The sequence below is a fragment of the Caenorhabditis remanei genome, chromosome V, assembly GCF_010183535.1.
Source record: "Caenorhabditis remanei strain PX506 chromosome V, whole genome shotgun sequence".
Classification (NCBI taxonomy): domain Eukaryota; kingdom Metazoa; phylum Nematoda; class Chromadorea; order Rhabditida; family Rhabditidae; genus Caenorhabditis; species Caenorhabditis remanei.
The window spans coordinates 18466149-18485055 of NC_071332.1; the positions used below are offsets into that span (position 1 = coordinate 18466149).

The 18907-nt window shown below is 36.1% G+C and overlaps 2 protein-coding genes across 2 annotated transcripts; one reads left to right on the top strand and one right to left on the bottom strand.

The window, feature by feature from the left end:
- Window positions 1–1108: 1108 nt before the first annotated feature.
- GCK72_021055 (uncharacterized protein) lies at window positions 1109–2418 on the top strand (the record flags this gene model as incomplete). Its single annotated transcript, XM_003091213.2, has 4 exons — window positions 1109–1341; window positions 1390–1473; window positions 1527–2127; window positions 2182–2418. 4 exons carry the CDS (start codon window positions 1109–1111, stop codon window positions 2416–2418), a joined length of 1155 nt encoding a protein of 384 aa, XP_003091261.2.
- Window positions 2419–14523: 12105 nt separating this feature from the next.
- Window positions 14524–15592, bottom strand: GCK72_021056 (uncharacterized protein; the record flags this gene model as incomplete). Its single annotated transcript, XM_053733982.1, has 3 exons — window positions 14524–14782; window positions 14835–14916; window positions 15388–15592. The coding sequence occupies 3 exons, from the start codon at window positions 15590–15592 to the stop codon at window positions 14524–14526; spliced, it is 546 nt and encodes a 181-aa protein (XP_053582895.1).
- Window positions 15593–18907: the final 3315 nt, after the last annotated feature.

Here is an 18907-nt window from a genome sequence, read left to right on the forward strand (position 1 = left end):
ACTTGCCATGGGATACTTTTGAAAAAGTTGTCGAATACTTGGAGCTACATGAAAGGCAAGCCTAAAAATTTGAATTAGAAATTTGATTAAACAAATCAATTATTCAGAATAGAACTCCGTGATGTGTGCAAGGATTTTCGAGCTCACATCGATAACTGGGATCCGAAAATTACCGAGTTTTCCTATAGCAGAGTGAATACTTTTGACCTTTATCTGAAGTCAAGACCCGAACCGTTTTGTTCACGCGGTACTGGTTTCAATCGGGATCCAATTTCTTTCGTGATGAGTGTGCTGAAACACCCGAAACTTCGATTGGAAAAATTGACGGTTTATAGGACAGATAACTGTTGGATGAAATTGATTAAACAGCTGGAAAAATCAAATCGGAAACTTCATGTTAAGGAAATCGAATTTGCCCGTCATTACACTCCATCTAAAATCGATTTGCACTTTATGATTCCCGGAGTTCTTGAAGAAATCAAAATGTTTCTCAGGGATCCATACAGCGACCAATTATATGAAATTATTAAATCGGAGCAATGTCAATCAGCTAAAATGGTCCATATTGCTAGTACGACTTCCACTTCTAGATTTCCATTGGATGCTCTGTTCAATTGCTCACGATTCACTCTGCGACTCTCTAAACCTGCAGACGGTTTGAAAGCGGCATTTCTCAAAGTAAGCTTCTTTTTGATGAAGAGTCTCCAATTCTTTCGTTATTTTCAGAAACTCATGAAGAAAGGCAAAGTACAAGAATGCATTCTCTACGTTGATAGCCAAATCATGAAGTATTTCAATGAACCGAAGGCTATGGTTCCCAACTTTCCGTCGCTTCGTCGTTACCAGATTCCGGGAACCAACGATTTCTACGAACTCGAATATCAAGGAGATGCCGTTCGCCTCGAAAGAAAACAATAATTCTTCTTTTGTTTCTAATTCAATTTATCTGTTAACCCACTGTCAATTTGTTGTTATTGTGTTCTCCTTACTGTTGTTGTTATGAATTCTTCTTTTATAACTTTTTTCCTCACTTAAAATACGTTAAAACCGTTAAAATTCCTCAATTTTCCCTTATTCTCCAAAATTATTTTCCAGTCAAGCCCACAAAATGACCGAGATCACCGAGAGAGACCCGTTGCTTATTCGTGGACTTATCCTCGAAGAATTCGGAAGAGTACAGACACAAATGGCAACAAACCCGAAACTTTGGAGATCAGTGACATCTAGAGTTCACAAAAGGTTATCTGAAGTTATGGGAGAGGACTACGTGGACTATCCAGAATTCGAATTCTGGTTTGCAAGATTTCTTCAAGGAAATTTTGATTGGGGTTATGACAGAAGGTACGCTTATGAAATAAAACCGATTTTCATAATTTGTGTCAATTTCAGTTCTGATCCGAAACCCCAATCGTTAGCCGATTTACCGTTGGGCATTTTTGAAAACGTTGGCGAATACTTAGATATAGTAGACAGGTAACCAAACAGAATCAAACTCGGAGTTTTGATTCATCAAATCAATTTTTCAGATTGCGACTCAGTGATGTGTGCAAGGATTTTCGAGCTCAAGTCGATAACTGGGATCTGAAAGTGGACGAGATTTACTACAGCAATGGGAATGATTGGAGAGTCTGGCAGACATCGAGACCTGAACCTTACTGTGCGGCCGACTTTGGACAAAATGAAAATGACAGATCCAGTTCTGGTTTCTACCGGAATCCTATTTCTTTCGTGATGAATATTCTGAAACATCCGAAACTCCGATTGGAAAAATTGACAATAAAAAGAGAAGACAAATATTGGAACGCATTGATTAAACGACTGGACGAAACAAATCGGAAACTTCATGTGAAGAACGTCGAATTTCGATGCCGCTATTCATCAGAAATTGATTTGCATTTTATGGTTCCCGGAGTTCTTGAAGAGATCAAAATGTTCCTCTGGAATCCAACACGCGAAGAATTCTATGAAATTATTGAATCGGAGCAATGCCAAGTAGCTAAAATGGTGTATATTGTTAGTCCAACACCCACTTCAGAATTTCCATTGGAAGCTCTTTACAACTGTCCTCGATTCACTTTGCGACTCAGAGGAACACCTGCAGACGATTTGAAATCGAAATTTCTCAAGGTTAGCTTCTTTTTGAATTCAAAGAAGAGTCTCCAATTCCCTCGTGATTTTCAGACACTCATGGAATATGGCAAAGTACAAAAATGCGTTCTCTACATTTCCAAATATCCTTACGCTGAAAATCATAGCCAAATCATGAATTATTTCAATGAACCAGAAGCTATGGTTCCACACTTCCCGTCGCTTCGTCGTTATCCGATTCCGGAAACAAACGAATTCTACGAACTCGAATATCGAGAGGAAGGCAATCTATTATGGGATCAGCCCGTTCGCCTTGAAAGAAAACAATAATTTCTTCTTTTTTATATTCAATTTACCTGTTAACCCATTACCACTTCGTTGTTACTGTTATAAATTCTGTTTTTATTCCTTTTTTCCTACTAGAAAATACGTTAAAACCGTTGAGATTCCTCAGTTTTCTCTTTCTTCTGCGAAACTCGTAAAATCATTTCAGAAAAATGTCGATCGCCCCGAAATTCGACTCAAAAATGATTCGATCTTTTATTCTCTACGAATTTCTTCAAAAACGAAAAATCAATGAGGGATTCCATAATTTGTGTAAAATAGTCAGCAATGACGTCATCGGATTCGACGAATTCCAATTTTGGTTTAATCGATTTTCAGAGGGAAAACAGGATTTGGATTTTCAGATTCATAAGTGAGAATAGGAATGATTTTCAGATAAAAATCTAATTTTTAGACGGACATCCGGACAAACCGACAGACACACAGAGGAGGAGGAAGAAGAGGAAATGTCATTGGGTGTATGGTAAGAGGGGGGCGTGTCCTCTTTAAAGTGGGCGGAGCTTATTGATTTTCAGTGTCATCCAGCAGGAGCCTATAGAATCAATAGAAAAGAGATGTAAGAAATGTGGAATTTTGGTGACAGGAGACAGTAATTCATCACTAAAAGAGCAAGCAATCGAAATGCATTCTGATACGAAACGATTCAAATGTAGACAATGTGATTATAGTGATTCGATGAGACATCGAGTCACACATCATTCAGCTACCATCCATCGAACACATCGACGAAATATCGTTGATCTCATGTTAGTTCTTGGTGATGATGAAATTTATTTCACAAAATCTGGAAATTCGGCTGAAAATCAGTCTAAAATTTGAGTTTTCAAGCTTATTTTGTTGGAAAAATTCATTTTTCGGTGAAAAATTCAGATTTTTGTTGATTTTACAGTCAAAAATTTGTGTACTTTTGTCATTTTTCATCATTCTCGTACCAAAATGTTTTCAATGCGAACATTGCAATTTACGACACTGTGTCACAAAATCTGAAATTTTGGCTGAAAATCAGTCTTAAATTCGAATTTTCAAGAAAAAAAGCCTACTTTTACATCGAAAATTTTGAATTTTCGTTGATTTCACAGCTTCTCAACGTAGCGAATTTGCTGAAAACTGTATTTTTGTCGTTTTCTCATAATTTTTTAATCAAAATCTAACGCTCAGTGCGATCTACATTGAATAGAAATCTGTGCGAATATCAGCCATGAAATCGAGCATTTATAGCTAAAAGTTACATAGAAATATGATTTTGAACGAATTTTTCCGATTTTCGCATTGAAAATTTGTAAAATTTCAGTTTTTTATTGAAAATCTGAAAATTATTCAGTAAAACTGCCTTCAAAAAGTAGTTTTTCAAGTGCTTTTGGTGGAAAATTATTAGTTTTACAACCGATTTTTCTACTGCAAAAGAGTTTGCAACCAGTTTTCATCTGGTTTCTGATGATTTTAAATGTTTTTTTGTTAAAATTGGCATTTTCATAATGAAAACCGCTTTATGTGCGCTCTACCGCTCACTTCCATTCATTGCAGTGACCGCCCGTGGACCGAATTAATGATGGAATGTTTTCCGGATGTAGTAGAGGAAGAAGAAGAGGAAATGATGGCAAACGAATACGGTAGAAAAGAGGAGAAATCGTATGAGTGTCAGATGTGTAATGTCATACTCAAACCGTGGGGAAACAATCGATGGAATCTGAAAATGCACGTGATCGGCCTATAATCCAAGGGTACATCAAAAAAGGGTACATCTATGAAAATTTTAATCATAGGGTACATCAAATCGAAGGGTACATATAATCATAGGGTACATCTGTGAGGTATGATCAAAGGGTACATCTGTGAGATGATCAAAGGGTACATCAGACTTATAATCAAAGGGTACATCGCTTGTGATCAAAGGGTACATTTCGAAGTTCAGGTCTGTTGCATTTCAGGAAACAATTTCTTAATAGTTCTAGCGTTTAAAATAATGTAAATCTGTGGCGAAAAGAGAAAGCTAGAATAATGCTCGAACATAGATGAAAGTTAGAAAAGTTAAAAAAAAGCGGCTCATTTTAACTACGGTAATTACTGATTAATTAATATTCAAATATATTTTGCTATTAATGTTATCATTACTATTATTACGTGTATTATTTTGATTGTAGTAATCGGTGGCCCAGAAAACCGATTACATAGTTATCATTCGTTGGACAGACTCCTCTGTTCGTGGTTCTTCCAAATGAAAGTGTCTTATTCAACTTCCGTCCTCACCACGTCATACATTACAAAATAGCTGTTAATTTATCTTTCAATTTCATCATCTTACATCCATATATATATATATATATATATATAGTACGTTAATCAATATTGATTAAGAGCGTTTCCTCCCACCTTGTTAAACTGTCCGATTCAATTAACGTAAGGTGGAGAAGAGGACTCTACGAGTAAACGAGATGTTTTCAACGAAGCATTTACAGCTAGTAGAAAGACTATCGAGGAATAAAGTACACATATGTATTTAAAATGTTTATTTATCTGTCTCAATTATTGGATTTGTATTAGTGGTCCTAAAGACGTGGCTCTCCGTCTTCGTAACGTGGCTCTCCGTTAACGTAACGTGGCTCTCCGTCTTCCCGTTGTTCGCTTCCGGCCTCTTCTCGAGTTCCCGCCTCTTTCTCAATGTCACTTCTGTTTTCAGCTAAGTTTCGTATCTCAGTTTCATTTGTAATCGAAATATTTTAGATTCTTTTCGTTTCGCCCGCCCTCAACACTCCATTCAGTGCTTTCCCCCGCTCTCCGTCTTCTCGAGTTTCTTCCCTTTTCTCAACGGTCCTCTTTAGGACCACTAATACAAATCCAATAATTGAGACAGATAAATAAACATTTTAAATACATATGTGTACTTTATTCCTCGATAGTCTTTCTACTAGCTGTAAATGCTTCGTTGAAAACATCTCGTTTACTCGTAGAGTCCTCTTCTCCACCTTACGTTAATTGAATCGGACAGTTTAACAAGGTGGGAGGAAACGCTCTTAATCAATATTGATTAACGTACTATATATATATATATATGGATGTAAGATGATGAAATTGAAAGATAAATTAACAGCTATTTTGTAATGTATGACGTGGTGAGGACGGAAGTTGAATAAGACACTTTCATTTGGAAGAACCACGAACAGAGGAGTCTGTCCAACGAATGATAACTATGTAATCGGTTTTCTGGGCCACCGATTACTACAATCAAAATAATACACGTAATAATAGTAATGATAACATTAATAGCAAAATATATTTGAATATTAATTAATCAGTAATTACCGTAGTTAAAATGAGCCGCTTTTTTTTAAACTTTTCTAACTTTCATCTATGTTCGAGCATTATTCTAGCTTTCTCTTTTCGCCACAGATTTACATTATTTTAAACGCTAGAACTATTAAGAAATTGTTTCCTGAAATGCAACAGACCTGAACTTCGAAATGTACCCTTTGATCACAAGCGATGTACCCTTTGATTATAAGTCTGATGTACCCTTTGATCATCTCACAGATGTACCCTTTGATCATACCTCACAGATGTACCCACGGACTCTACAGCGAGCCATCTCGAAAAAACGGCGACGCAATCGCGCTGAGCGGCACAGCGGCTTTTTTGGCGCGAAGCACTAAAGTTCAAATTTAATTATTTTCCAGACCAAGGTTTTTTTACTTTTAAAATACCGTTTAGCGATGGAAAAGAAAAACTTTAATCATAATTCTAGCTTTATAATCATAAGAAAAACGTTGAGAATTGAAAATCGCAAAAATAATGTGATTTTCGATATGATTTGGAATGAAAAGACGCAAGTCGTTCATTTATAGAGCGAAAAGTGATATTCCCTTGCAAATTTTGTTTAATTTCGGAGAATTGTGCTCGATTACGAAGTTGGTGTTATCCAAATGTGCATTTTCTCGCAAATTGTAAAAGAAAATGAAGAAGTATCAATTTTATTATGAAAAATGGGAAAAAAGAAAGAAATGTAGATGTCGGAGCGCCGAGAGATGTTGATTCACGGGAGAAGTGATCCTTTCTGACTTGTTCCGGAGAGCGAATTGTTCCTGGAAAATGTTCATCCTCAACTACGACTTTTGAATAAACGGAAAGACACATAAAGGAAAAATGGACCTGTCGGAAAAAATATGAAGAGTCCATCAAAATTTGTTCAGCTGGTGTCATTGGCGAGTTCGAGTAGGGCAGAAGAATGCGGAGTTATCTAGAAACATGAATTTTTCACAAAATAAAAATGAAAAAAACACTTAATTTAGCGAAAAATCGTTTGTTTGTTATTATTTCTTACCTTTTAATGTCCCTTTACACATCGCAATGATCGCCATTTCTCGCTGTTCCAGTGAAACGCACTTTTTTCTGTAAAAATTTAATTTTCTGGTCCGTATGTCGACGAATTTTCTTAAATTCATAGTGGAAAGAAGAAAAATAGAGATAGTTGTTCTATAAAATCATTATTTTATCATAAAAAGTGAAAAAAGTTCCAATAAAATACATAATTCATTGTTAAAACGATGAGAAAATTAAAAATAGCGGCTGAAAAATGCTGAAAACGCAAACGCGCTCCGCTGAAAATAGGCGTTTTCCCGCTTTTTCTTTTGAATCGAGATGGCTCGCTGTAGAGTCCGTGTGTACCCTATGATTATATGTACCCTTCGATTTGATGTACCCTATGATCACGATGTACCCTTTTTTGATGTACCCTTGGATTATGGGCCCACGTGATCTCAATGCATTGTGTCTCGAAACAATACAAATGTAGAACGTGCGGATTTCTTGTTTCTCGCAAGACGTCAGCCAGACAACACTCGAGAAGAATTCACGGAAAAGATGATGATCCCGAGGATTTAATGTATTCATTTCTTTTTTTGAAAAATAAATTAATATTCGTTTTGCAGTGACGACAAAATGAGAGACGAGTGGAACGAAATGTTCGGAAAATGCTTCCCAGAGATCGCCAGCACTACTCAATTTCAGTTATAATTATTGTTTTTCGTTGATTTAATAATATTTTTTGCATTTTTCTCATAAAAAATGTTTAAAATCCCTTCGTTTTCACTCCACTCGATTTTGCGTTAATTTCGCATACCGGCTACTGTAGCTCACAAAGTACGCAGAGTGTTTGCGTACTCTGCATCACACCTGACGAGCAAATTCTCTTTTCGATAAAATGCTCGATCCTCCTTCAACCCCGCCCACTGATATCCAAGCACTAATAATTTATGACATTTATCAATGGAAAACAATGGAAAAATCATACGAAAACTATCAGAATCTGTGTGATTCGCTGAGAATCGAGAATATTTCATTCGGAGATTTCGAGTATTGGTTCAATCGATATTCCAAAGAATATTACTATTCCGTTAAGAATGGAAGGTCAGATTTGAAATATTTGAAATTTCAGAAATTCAAACTTCTATGATTTTCAGAAGTCTTCCAGTACTAGATATCTCTGCATGCGTGTTATCTGATTTTATCAATGGAAAATCGGCTGAATATTCATATAATCAGATTTCTGAAGCCCTTGGAGAGGATGTTGTGATGAAAGAGGATTTCGAGAAATGGAGAAATTCATTTTCGAATGGAAACAGGCGATTGAGTGATGAAGAAAGGTAAATAATGAGAATTCAGAGAGAAGCATCGTGTACTCCACGTGGACAAGTCGAATTTTCCAGTTTTCAAAAAAATGCATGCATTTTCAGTCGTATAATTTCATTATTTTTCCAGTCAAACCCAAAAAATTGTCAATGTTATCGAGAGAGACCCGTTGGTTATTCGTGGACGTATTCTCGAAGAATTCGGAAAAGTTCAAGACGTCATTACAACTCATCCGAAACATTGGAGATCAGTGACACTTAAAGCTCACAAAAGATTATCTGAAACTATAGGATATGACTACGTGGATTATCCAGAATTCGAATTCTGGATCTTGAGATTTCTTCAAGGAAATTTCGATTGGGGTTATGATAGAAGGTATGCAAATAGAATAGAAACTATATTCACAGTTTGTCAATTTCAGTTCCGATCCGAAACCCAGCTCGTTCACCGACTTGCCACTAGACGTTTTCAATAAAATTTGTGAAAACTTGAAGTTACATGACAGGTAACAGAACAAAATCAAATTAGAAATTTCATTCAATCAAATAAAATATCCAGATTGCGACTCCGTGATGTGTGCAAGGATATTCGAGCTCAAGTCGATAGCTGGGATCTGAAAGTAACAAAATTCTGGTATCGCTCTGCGAATAATTGGAGAGTCTTCAACAAATGTTCTCTTGGTTTATACCAGAATCCTATTTCTTTCATGATGAATATGCTGAAACACCCGAAATTCCAATTAAACAAATTGAAGATCAGGTATGTGCCCGGGTGGCGTTGAGCGCCTCGCATTTTCAGCCGAAATTTGAAAATGCGACGAGAAAGAGTGTGCGAAATGGAGAGACGCAGACACACTCTCTCGATTTTACACACTCTCTCTCGTCGCATTTTCGCACACTTTGAAATCTTTCAGCGCCCAAAGCGCCTCCACACGCACATCCCTGTTGAAGATTGATCAACAAGATAAATATTGGAAAGAATTGATCAGAGAGCTGGATGAATATAATCGAAAACTTCATGTGAAGAAGGTCGAATTTGTATATAATGATACATCAAAAATCGATTTGCACTTTATGGTTCCCCGAGTACTTGAAGAGATCAAAATGTCCCCCGTGATTACAAAACGCAAAGAATTTCATGAAATTATTAAATCGGAGCAATGCCAAAAAGCTAAAATGGTTTATATTAATAGCCCGACAGTCATTTCAAATTTCCATTGAGAGCTCTTTACAATTGCCCACGATTCACCCTGAAACTTGGTGGAGGGCCTGCAGGCGGTTTGAAGGCGAAACTTATCAAGGTTAGCTTCTTTTTGAATTCAACGAAGAATCTCCAATTCTCACGTTATTTTCAGAAACTCATGAAGAAAGGCAAAGTACAAAAATGCGTTATCTACGCTCAGAGAGGAATCATGAATTATTTCAATGAACCGAAGGCTATGGTTCCGGACTTTCCGTCGCTTCGTCGATACCCTATTCCGGGAACAAACGAATTCTACGAACTCGAATATCGAGTGGAGTTCGGAGAACAGTTCGTTCGTCTCCAGAGAAAACAATAATTTCTACTTTTTTTTATATTCATTTTATCTGTTAACCCATTACCAATCTGTTGTTATAATGTTCTCCTTGTTGAAACTGTTATGAATCCTTTTTTCTTATTTTATCATTTCGATTCAATAGATTTATCTCCAGGATTTCCTCGAGTTGGGAGAGATATAAGTGTGCTCTATTGGACTCGTGGAAAATAACCGAGAGACCAAAATTTCAAAATTATGTTCCTAAACATAGGCCACGCCCCCAAATTGCAAGTGCGCTCCACATTTTCTTTAATAAGAATATCTTTTTTAAAGAATTTTAATTCAAAACAGAAACAAACAAGAAATGATAACAACAACAACAGAGAACAACAAATTAACAAAACAGAAATTGCTTAAGATTTTCTCTCAATTGAAATACATTCCGCTTCGATATCGATCTCGTAAAAATCAGTGGACCCTCGAATTGGATAACGTCGAATATTCGGAAAATCCGGAACCAAAGTGTCCTTATCACTCAAATACTCTTTGATTGGTTCCCAGTTGGCATGGTACTCCGAGGAGGAGGGCACACACTCCAAAATGCACAATTTCAATTGAGTACATATCATGAGTTTCTGAAAAAAGAGGCTTTCGGGGACGTTTTCTGCGTTCACCAGTTTTCAAAACGTCCAGGTTTTGAACAGGTGTTTTTCACTAACAAGGGAATTGACATTCGGTATGCGATCAGAATTTTCTATAAATTTGCACACCGATAGTTTCAAGTCTGCTCTTTTGAATGGTAATACACAGGGTCATAGAATGCCCATATGAAGCAACTGCGCTCCAAAAAAAATAGCGTTAAATTAGCGCGAAATTCAAAAAATTCATCCAAAAAAAATTTTTTTGTGTATTAAAAATTTGTATTTTTCTCTTTTTTAATGATTTCGATATTTTTTTGCGCAAAGTTTTCTCGAAAATAGCGAGAAAAATGGAAGAAAAGCTAGCTTCATTCGAAAAATTTGACTCCCTATCGTTCGTCTTACTGTACCCACGTTATACAAAGGCCGCATTATGCTGATCGGCGACTCAATTGGCAACGTGCAAGTTGTGTGCAAACGCGCTTCACTGAGCTTCCGGTTTCGCGCGAAAATAATTTGAATTCATATGGACAAAATTTGACCCTGTGTAATAGTCAAAAAGTGCAAAACTCCCGAAAAGTTGGATTTTTTGCTCCGATAGTTTGCTCATTTTTCATCATAGAAATCCCCATTCGGGAGGACTATCGGGTTCAAACTTTCGAAACTTTCGGAGCAAAAATCCAACATTTTGACTATTACCATTCAAAAGAGCAGATTTGAAACTATCGGTGTTCAAATTTATAGAAAACTCTGAACGCATACCGAATGTCAATTCCCTTGTAAGTACCAACAATTACCTTGATAAACTCGGCGACTCTCTTCGCGCAATATCCTTCATAACACTCGATAGTGAATCGGGGATAGCCGACGAAACTGTTAGGCGGGAAGTCCGATGGACAACGATCTGTTTCAATCGTGAGCATTTTGAGTTGTTTGCAGTGCTCAGGATTCACAATTTCATTTATTCTCTTCACTGCCTCTCCATCAAGAGTAAGAGTAACTTCTTCGAGGCATCCTAGACAAAACAGACGTAAATCGATCGGACTCTTTGGAATCATTAGGAGAGTGAAGTCAACGACATGAAGTTTTGTTGATGATTTTCTCAACTCTTCCTCAATTTTCATCCATTTTGCATCTTGACGAACTGACAGTTCCTTAAATCTCAGTTTTGGGTTCTTCAGTATTCTCACGGCGGCTCCCAGCGGGTTTCTAAAAGGAAATGTTGAGAAAAAAGAAAATCATCAATAATTTAATAATAAAAATTTTGTGTTAACATCGCTAAATGTTTGTTAAAAATAGTTCCGGGCACATACCTGTCGCTAAGTTCATATTTTAAAAAAGTGTTCTTTTTGTTCAAAAAAAAACACATTGCTTGAAAACTTTTTTCTATTTTACTTACGGTCTCATCCTGTCTCCAAATTGGCAGAAGCCATAAGTTTTCGAGTTCTGCACGATTTCCCAATCATCAAAATTGCAATAAGTGAACTCAGTGACTTTCGGATTCCAGTTGTCGACAAGAAATTGAATGTCTTTCGATACATTTCGAAGGTGATTTCTGCGAAGTTTTTATTCAATTTTTGAAATGAATTGTTTGAAACAAGAAAACCTGTCTTCAAAATACAAGGAATCTCCGATCTTTTCGAAGATATCGACCGGCAAATCGGTGATTTGACGTTTTTTTCGGTTCCAAACTGAAAATAATTCTTTCTTTTTTTTTCAATTTTTCCCTATTTATTTACCTGATATCATAATCCAAATCAAAGTTTCCCTGAGCAAATCTCATGTACCAAAACTCAAATTCTGGATAAGTCATGAATTCATCACCCAACGTCTTCATTAACTCTTTATAAGTTTCGAATGACTTCTTTCCTTTCGTAAACTCGTAGAGAATACAACTGCGGAGACTTACGGGGTTGTTGATGATGAAATCGGTCATTTTGTAGAGTTACAAGATCTCCAACTTTTTCGAAGACATCGACCGGCAAATCGGTGATTTGACGCTTTTTCGGTTCCAAACTGAAAATAATTCAAAGTTTTCAATGATTTCTCTATTTATTTACCTGATATCATAATCCAAATCAAAGTTTCCCTGAGCAAATCTCATAAACCAAAACTCAAATTCCGGGTATTCCATGAATTCATCACCGAACATTTTCATCATACTTCTGTGAGTTTCGAATGGTTTCTCTCCTTTGAGAAACTCGTAGAGAATACAACTGCGGAGGCTTGTTGGATTGTTACAGATGACATCGGCCATCTTGTGGGGAGCTAGAAACTGAAAATTATCAGTTTTTCCGTCTGAAAATTTTCAAAAATATAATGTATTTAACGTTGGAAACGTAGTTATCGAAAGAAGTTTGAGAGAAGGGAGAACAAAAACAAGAGAAAAAAGGAAAGAAACAAGATTTCATAACAACAACAGACAACAACAGATTAACAACAAAATTAAGAAAATGTTTTAAGATTTTCTCTCAATAGAAATAGAAGCTCTTTTGATATCAATCTCGTAAAAATCAGTGGATCCTTGAATTGGATAACGAAGAAGATTCGAAGCGTCCGGAACCAAAGTGGCCTTCTCATTCAAAAGTTGTTTGAGTTCTAACAAGTTGAGGCGATAATGAATTTTGCACAATTCCAGCTGAGTGCTCGTCACGAGTTTCTAAAAAAAAAATACGGTTATTTTGGAGAATGTGATATCGTATTTTCAAATGTAAATTTTTAAAATTAGAATTTTGAGTTTGCAAAAATACAAACTTTTTGACAAAGATACAGAAAGCGATATCTTTCATAGAGCAATGAGATTTGCGATCGTTACGCCGGAAACCAATTTCTTTGTTGAAAAAAAAAAACAATTTTTTGCACGAATTCCGCAATTACCTTGATAAACTCGGTGACCTTAATCTCAGCACCTCTTTCATTAAATGTGATAGTGAATCGAGGATAACCGTATAAACTATCAATCGAGAACAACGATGAGCGTGGTTTCGTGCAAATCTTGAGCATTTTGAGTTGTTTACACTGCTCAGGAGTCACGATTTCATCCATTTGCTTGACAGACTCTTTGATAGAAATAGCAACTTCTTCAAGCGATTTTGGAGCAAACAGATTGAAATCGATCGGATAATCTCGATCCAGGAGAATGAGGTTAACGACATGAAGTTTTGTTGATGATTTTCTCAACTCTTCTTCAATTTTTATCCATTTTTCATCTTGACGAACTCTCAGTTGCTTCAATCGTAGTTTTGGATTTTTCAGTATTCTCACGGCGACTCCGAGCTGATTTCTGAAAAGATAAAACGCAATCGTTTTGTAACATTTTCGAAAAGTTATTGTTGAAATTTTCGGCTCCGCCCGAAACATTTGAACTTTGAACGTGTTTTCAGTGGAAAAAAACCAGAAAGTTTTTCAGAATTCTCGAAGAATTTTGAAAATCATCAATTTTCTCCCTCACTTACGCTTTCATATATTCCCAGAATCCACAAACTCCCGAGTTATGTTTAATATGCCACTCATCGTAACTATAGGTGAACTCAGTGACTCTTGGATTCCATTCGTCGACAAGTAATTGAATGTCTTTCGATACAAGTCGGAGTTGAATTCTGCAAATTTTTGTTTCACTTAATGAAGTTAATTGTTTGAAACAAGAAAACCTGTCTTTAAAATACAAGAAATCTCCGATTTTCTCAAAGACATCAACCGGCAAATCGGTGATTTGAAGCTTTTTCGGTTCCAGACTGAAAAATAATTTAATTTTTTTAAATTTTTCTCCATTTATTCACCTGAAATCATAATCCAAATCAAAGTTTCCCTGAGCAAATCTCATGTACCAAAACTCGAATTCCGGATAAGTCATGAATTCATCGCCCAGCTTCTTCATCAACTTTTGATATGTTTTGAACGGTTTCTTTCCTTTAGTGAACTCGTAGAGGATACAACCTCGGAGAGCGATTGGGTTGTTGATGATGAAATCGGTCATTTTGTAGAGTTACAAGCTAAAAATGGATGAAATTTATGCTTAAAAAAACACTTAATTTTACAAAAACTGACTTATTACAACAGAAAATCTAGAAAAATACCAGTTTTGGGCCAAAAATCTGGAAAAAAAAACAAAAAAAAACGAAACGGGCTGTTTGTTCGTAAAATAGTGGGCATTGTACGCATTGCGTATTTTCACTACTACCGTATCCCGGAATAAATTGTTTCTTGCGAATTCAGTGAGATTTCTGTCAATAAAAAGTGCTAAATAAATATAATTTATTAATTATTCAGTCTAAAGTTACTAACATCAATAAAATCTATCAAATATCACAAAGTTTAAGGCGCTTGATTACAATTAACGGACGTAAATGCTCTCGTAAAAGTCTGTCCATTCACTTCAACCACATAATTCCAAATCATATCCACACTACTGCAGACAGCCGTTATCGACACAGTTTGAGGATTTCCCTGATTCTCTGATGGAGGAGTATTTCCATTCAATAGCATATAAGCACTGTAGCCATCGATAGCGGAGCAAGTTACTGTCATGGTGGAAGTGGTGTCAGTGGTGTCGCCGATTTGGGTGGAGGTCAGGCTAAAAGTACACAATTTTTAAATTTGGGATATTTGAAATATTAAAAACATACCCGGTATAATCTACTTTGATCGATAGCTGTGGGTTGAGGTCGTCTCCAGCTCCATAGGTTATTGCAGTTGGGGAACATGTTTCTGGAAATTGGAAATGCGCTCTACCGAAATTTTTGAATATTAGATAGGTTATAGAACGACAATAGAACTTTCGTTTTGTAATGGACAAGTTTTTGATGAAAAACAAGCGAAGAAAGTTTTGGCAGGTTGCAAATAATAGAATCGAGAGTTAGAACTTTTTCAAGCCATGTCTTTGTAGGGAAGAGTTGTACGTAAAAGTGATCAACTACAAAAATGAACAGAATTTCAAATACTACATTTTGTTAGTTGACAACTTTTTGCTATTTCTGTTGGCTCGTGAGGTGTGAGCATACGCCGCTGTCTTACTTGTATTAATCTTCAAATCAATATACCTCAAAAGTGGGCGGAGCTAACAAAAAATGGTCAACTACAAAAATGTAGCTCTGAATTTACACTACATACTTATATAGAAAAGTATAAAATCGGACAAACCCTGACACTGTAACACACTCTAGAACTGAATTGACTTACTTAGTACTGGAGGAGCCTCTGTAGTGGTAGCCGATGTAGTAGAACTGGTAGTGCTAGCAGTAGTAGAAATAGTTATCGATGATGTGGTTGGAGTCTCCGTACTGGTCACTGTTACGGGTTGGGATGGGGACGTGGCTAGACAAGCCTCTACCGGATAGAAAATTCCGGATAGTTGGGAAAATAATAAGGCTAGAGGGATCAACATCGCTTAATTGAATGAAGGAAGTCGGGATATCAGATCAGCTTGATCCGAACATGGGTTAAAAAGAGAGATTCATTGTATCCGATAGATACAAATCGTTTTTATTGAAATCAAACAAAATGCTTCCACCACAAATCACCGTGTGACGTATCAACCCGTAGATCATTGTCCCAATAAACTCAAAATGTTCCTTCCCGTCCACACAGAACATGGTTAGAGTACATCCAGTTTCTTCCCGCCAATCCAGTTTTTTCTCTTTCAATTTGATCGAAAAATCACCTTCTTATCTACGAGAAATGGAGAACAACGAACAGTCTCGCGGGAGATGAGATCAAGGAAACGATAAGGGATCGAAGGATCACTTGTAGCGGTTTTTGATGACTGTGTCCTTTCATTTTGAAATTCTTTAACAATTGGAGCAATTTTATAGGGGGTATTTGAGTTTAGAACTCGGAAGAATAGAACTGCGACAAAATAAAACTGTGAAAATATAGAACAGGAAAAAATAGAACTGAACAAAGTGGAACAGTGAAAGTTAGAACTGCTACAAAATTGAACTCAACAAAATAGAACTGTTACAAAATAGAACTCTACCACTGGTTTTGAAAATGCTTATTGGGCTTATCAAATATAATTTTATACAGTTTTTTGTTGACTATTAAATAGACAAAGACTTTATCTCCATAAAATAAGTGTTTTTAGTCGACTTTTCTCCTCAAAAATTGGTTATAATTCGTCTTAAAAGTCACGAATGCAAACGCGCTCCATTCGAACTAGAGTTATATTTTGTAACAGTTCTGTTTTGTAGCAGTTCCATTTTTTTGTAGTTCCACTTTGTAGCTGTTCTATTTTAGTCAATTTTATATTTTCACAGTTTTATTTTGTCGCAGTTCTATTCTTCCGAGTTCTAAACTCAAATACCCCCATTTTATATTGGAGTTCCCAGGCATTAACAATTTTCGCTTTTTCAGGCGATCTTGTAGAAGGGCAGTTGTTAATTTTAACCAAAATACAGGTTCTCAGAAATAATTAATTGATATTATTTGCTTTAGCCTTTTTTAAGCACTAAAATTGATAAATCTCGGTTATTTTGCTGAAAACGCAATATTTTTTCATTGTCTGGCTACGGTTCTAGTAGGTCTCAAAGTGCGCAATGCGTACAATGCGCACTAATTTACGAGCAAACATTCCGTTTTGTTTCTTGTTTTTTTCTTCATATTCTTGTTCAGAAATATTACTTTTTTCTATGTTTTCTGTTGAAATAAGTTGCTATTTGTAGAATTAAGTGTTTTTACAATAAATTTCATCCATTTTACCGTTGATTTCTGAATTTTACCTAAAAACTGGCGGAGTTTTCGAATTTTCAGTTTTCGTCAGTTTTAATCTTTTTTCCTATTTTAAAACTATATTTATTGATTATACTACTGATTTGCAGTGAGACAAATTCAAAATAGCTGAGGAAATTTGTTCAGAGAGCCGGAACAACGGTGAGCTCTATCGATTTGTGTGAACAATTGTTGATTTCGAAAAGAAATTTTTTATTGTTTATTTTCGCTTCTAGTTGTCACGAATTTTCTCTTATTTCAGTCTCCTTTCTATCATTTTTTCATTGACTACATTCCGAATTTTGAAAACAATTTAATTTTCCAATCTTTCAGCTTCTCATTTCACAAAATGGCCAACGTACTCTGTAACAATCCAATTACTCTCCGCGGTTGTATTCTCTACGAGTTCCTGAAAGGAATGAAACCGTTCAAAACCTATCAACAGTTAATGAAAAGGCTGGGCGATGAATTCATGACTTATCCGGAATTCGAGTTTTGGTACATGAGATTTGCTCAGGGAAAATACGATTTGAATTATGATATCAGGTAAATAAATGGAGAAAAATAGGAAACCTTTGAATTATTTTCAGTTTGGAGCCGAAAAAGCGTAAAATCACCGATTTGCCGGTCGAGATCTTTGAAAAAGTCGGAGATTCCTTAGATTTTAAAGACAGGTTATTCTGCTTCAAGCAATTTTTGATTTGAATTAAAATTTACAGTAATCGCCTGCGAAATGTGTCGAAGGACATTCAATTTCGTGTGGACAAGTGGAATCCGAAAGTCACTGAGTTCACTTATCACCGTTTTGATCGGTGGAGCATTAAACAAAAATCGGAAACTTATGAAGTCTACCCATCAACCTGTTCATCGTATAATTTATTTATTGGTAATTTCCCCCAATTTTTCTTTTCAGAGATCCGCTGCCAGCCGTCGTAAGAATGCTGAAGAATCCAAAACTGCGATTAAAGAAACTGACAGTTTCGCGAGATGAAACATGGGAAAAAATTGAGGAAAAACTGAGAAAATCACCGACAAAGCTTCACGTAAATCACTTAATTGTCAGGAATCGAAATGGAACAATCGATTTAAGTCTTCTGGCTCCAGAATCACTCGAAGAAGTTTCTCTTTTTATCAACGATAAGTCGGTCAAAAAGATGAATGAAATCTTGCAATCGGAACAATATAAACAACTCAAAATGCTCACGATTAGAACAAATCTCAGTCCATGGGATTTCCCGCTCGAAAGTTTCATCGGTTATCCACGATTCACTATCAAACTCCGTAGAACCCGTGCTGAGCTGAAGGTCGCCGAGTTTATTAAGGTAATTGCGGATTTCGTGCAAAAACATGACTTTTTCAGCAAAAATATTAGCACGACACGTGTCTTTCAACCGCGTTCTACCGAAACCGATGAAAATTGTGTGCGAAATTGAGAGACTCAGAGAAAAAGAGACATTTCTCAAGGGCATTTCGGTGGAGCGCGGTTGGATGAACTGTGCCGAGCTGATAGGTAAAGTTTTTTTTTCAAAAAATCTGAATTTTTCTGGGTTTTTCAGTTCAATTATTGATATTTCCATAAAAAATTTGGGAAACTGGGGCCACAAAATTATGTTTTTTAAAAAAGCGAATTTTTCTATTAAAATACGAATTTGGTATCAAAAATTCACTCAATTACAGTTTTCTTACTAAAAATTTCATATTAAAAAAGTCAACCTAAAATTCCAAATTCGGAGCCTTCGAAAGCCCAATTTTTCTTTCAGAAACTCGTTAAATGCACTCAATTGGAATTATGCAAACTGGAGTCCGCCAGCGACATCTTCGCGTCCACATGGGATTCAATCAAAGAGTATTTGAGAGAGGACGACACTTTGGTTCCAAACTTTCCGAATATTCGTCGTTATCCAATTGACGGATCCACTGATTTTTACGAGATTAATATCGAAGAAACTTTAATTTCTATCGAAAGAAAATCTTGAAAAATTTCTCTAATTTG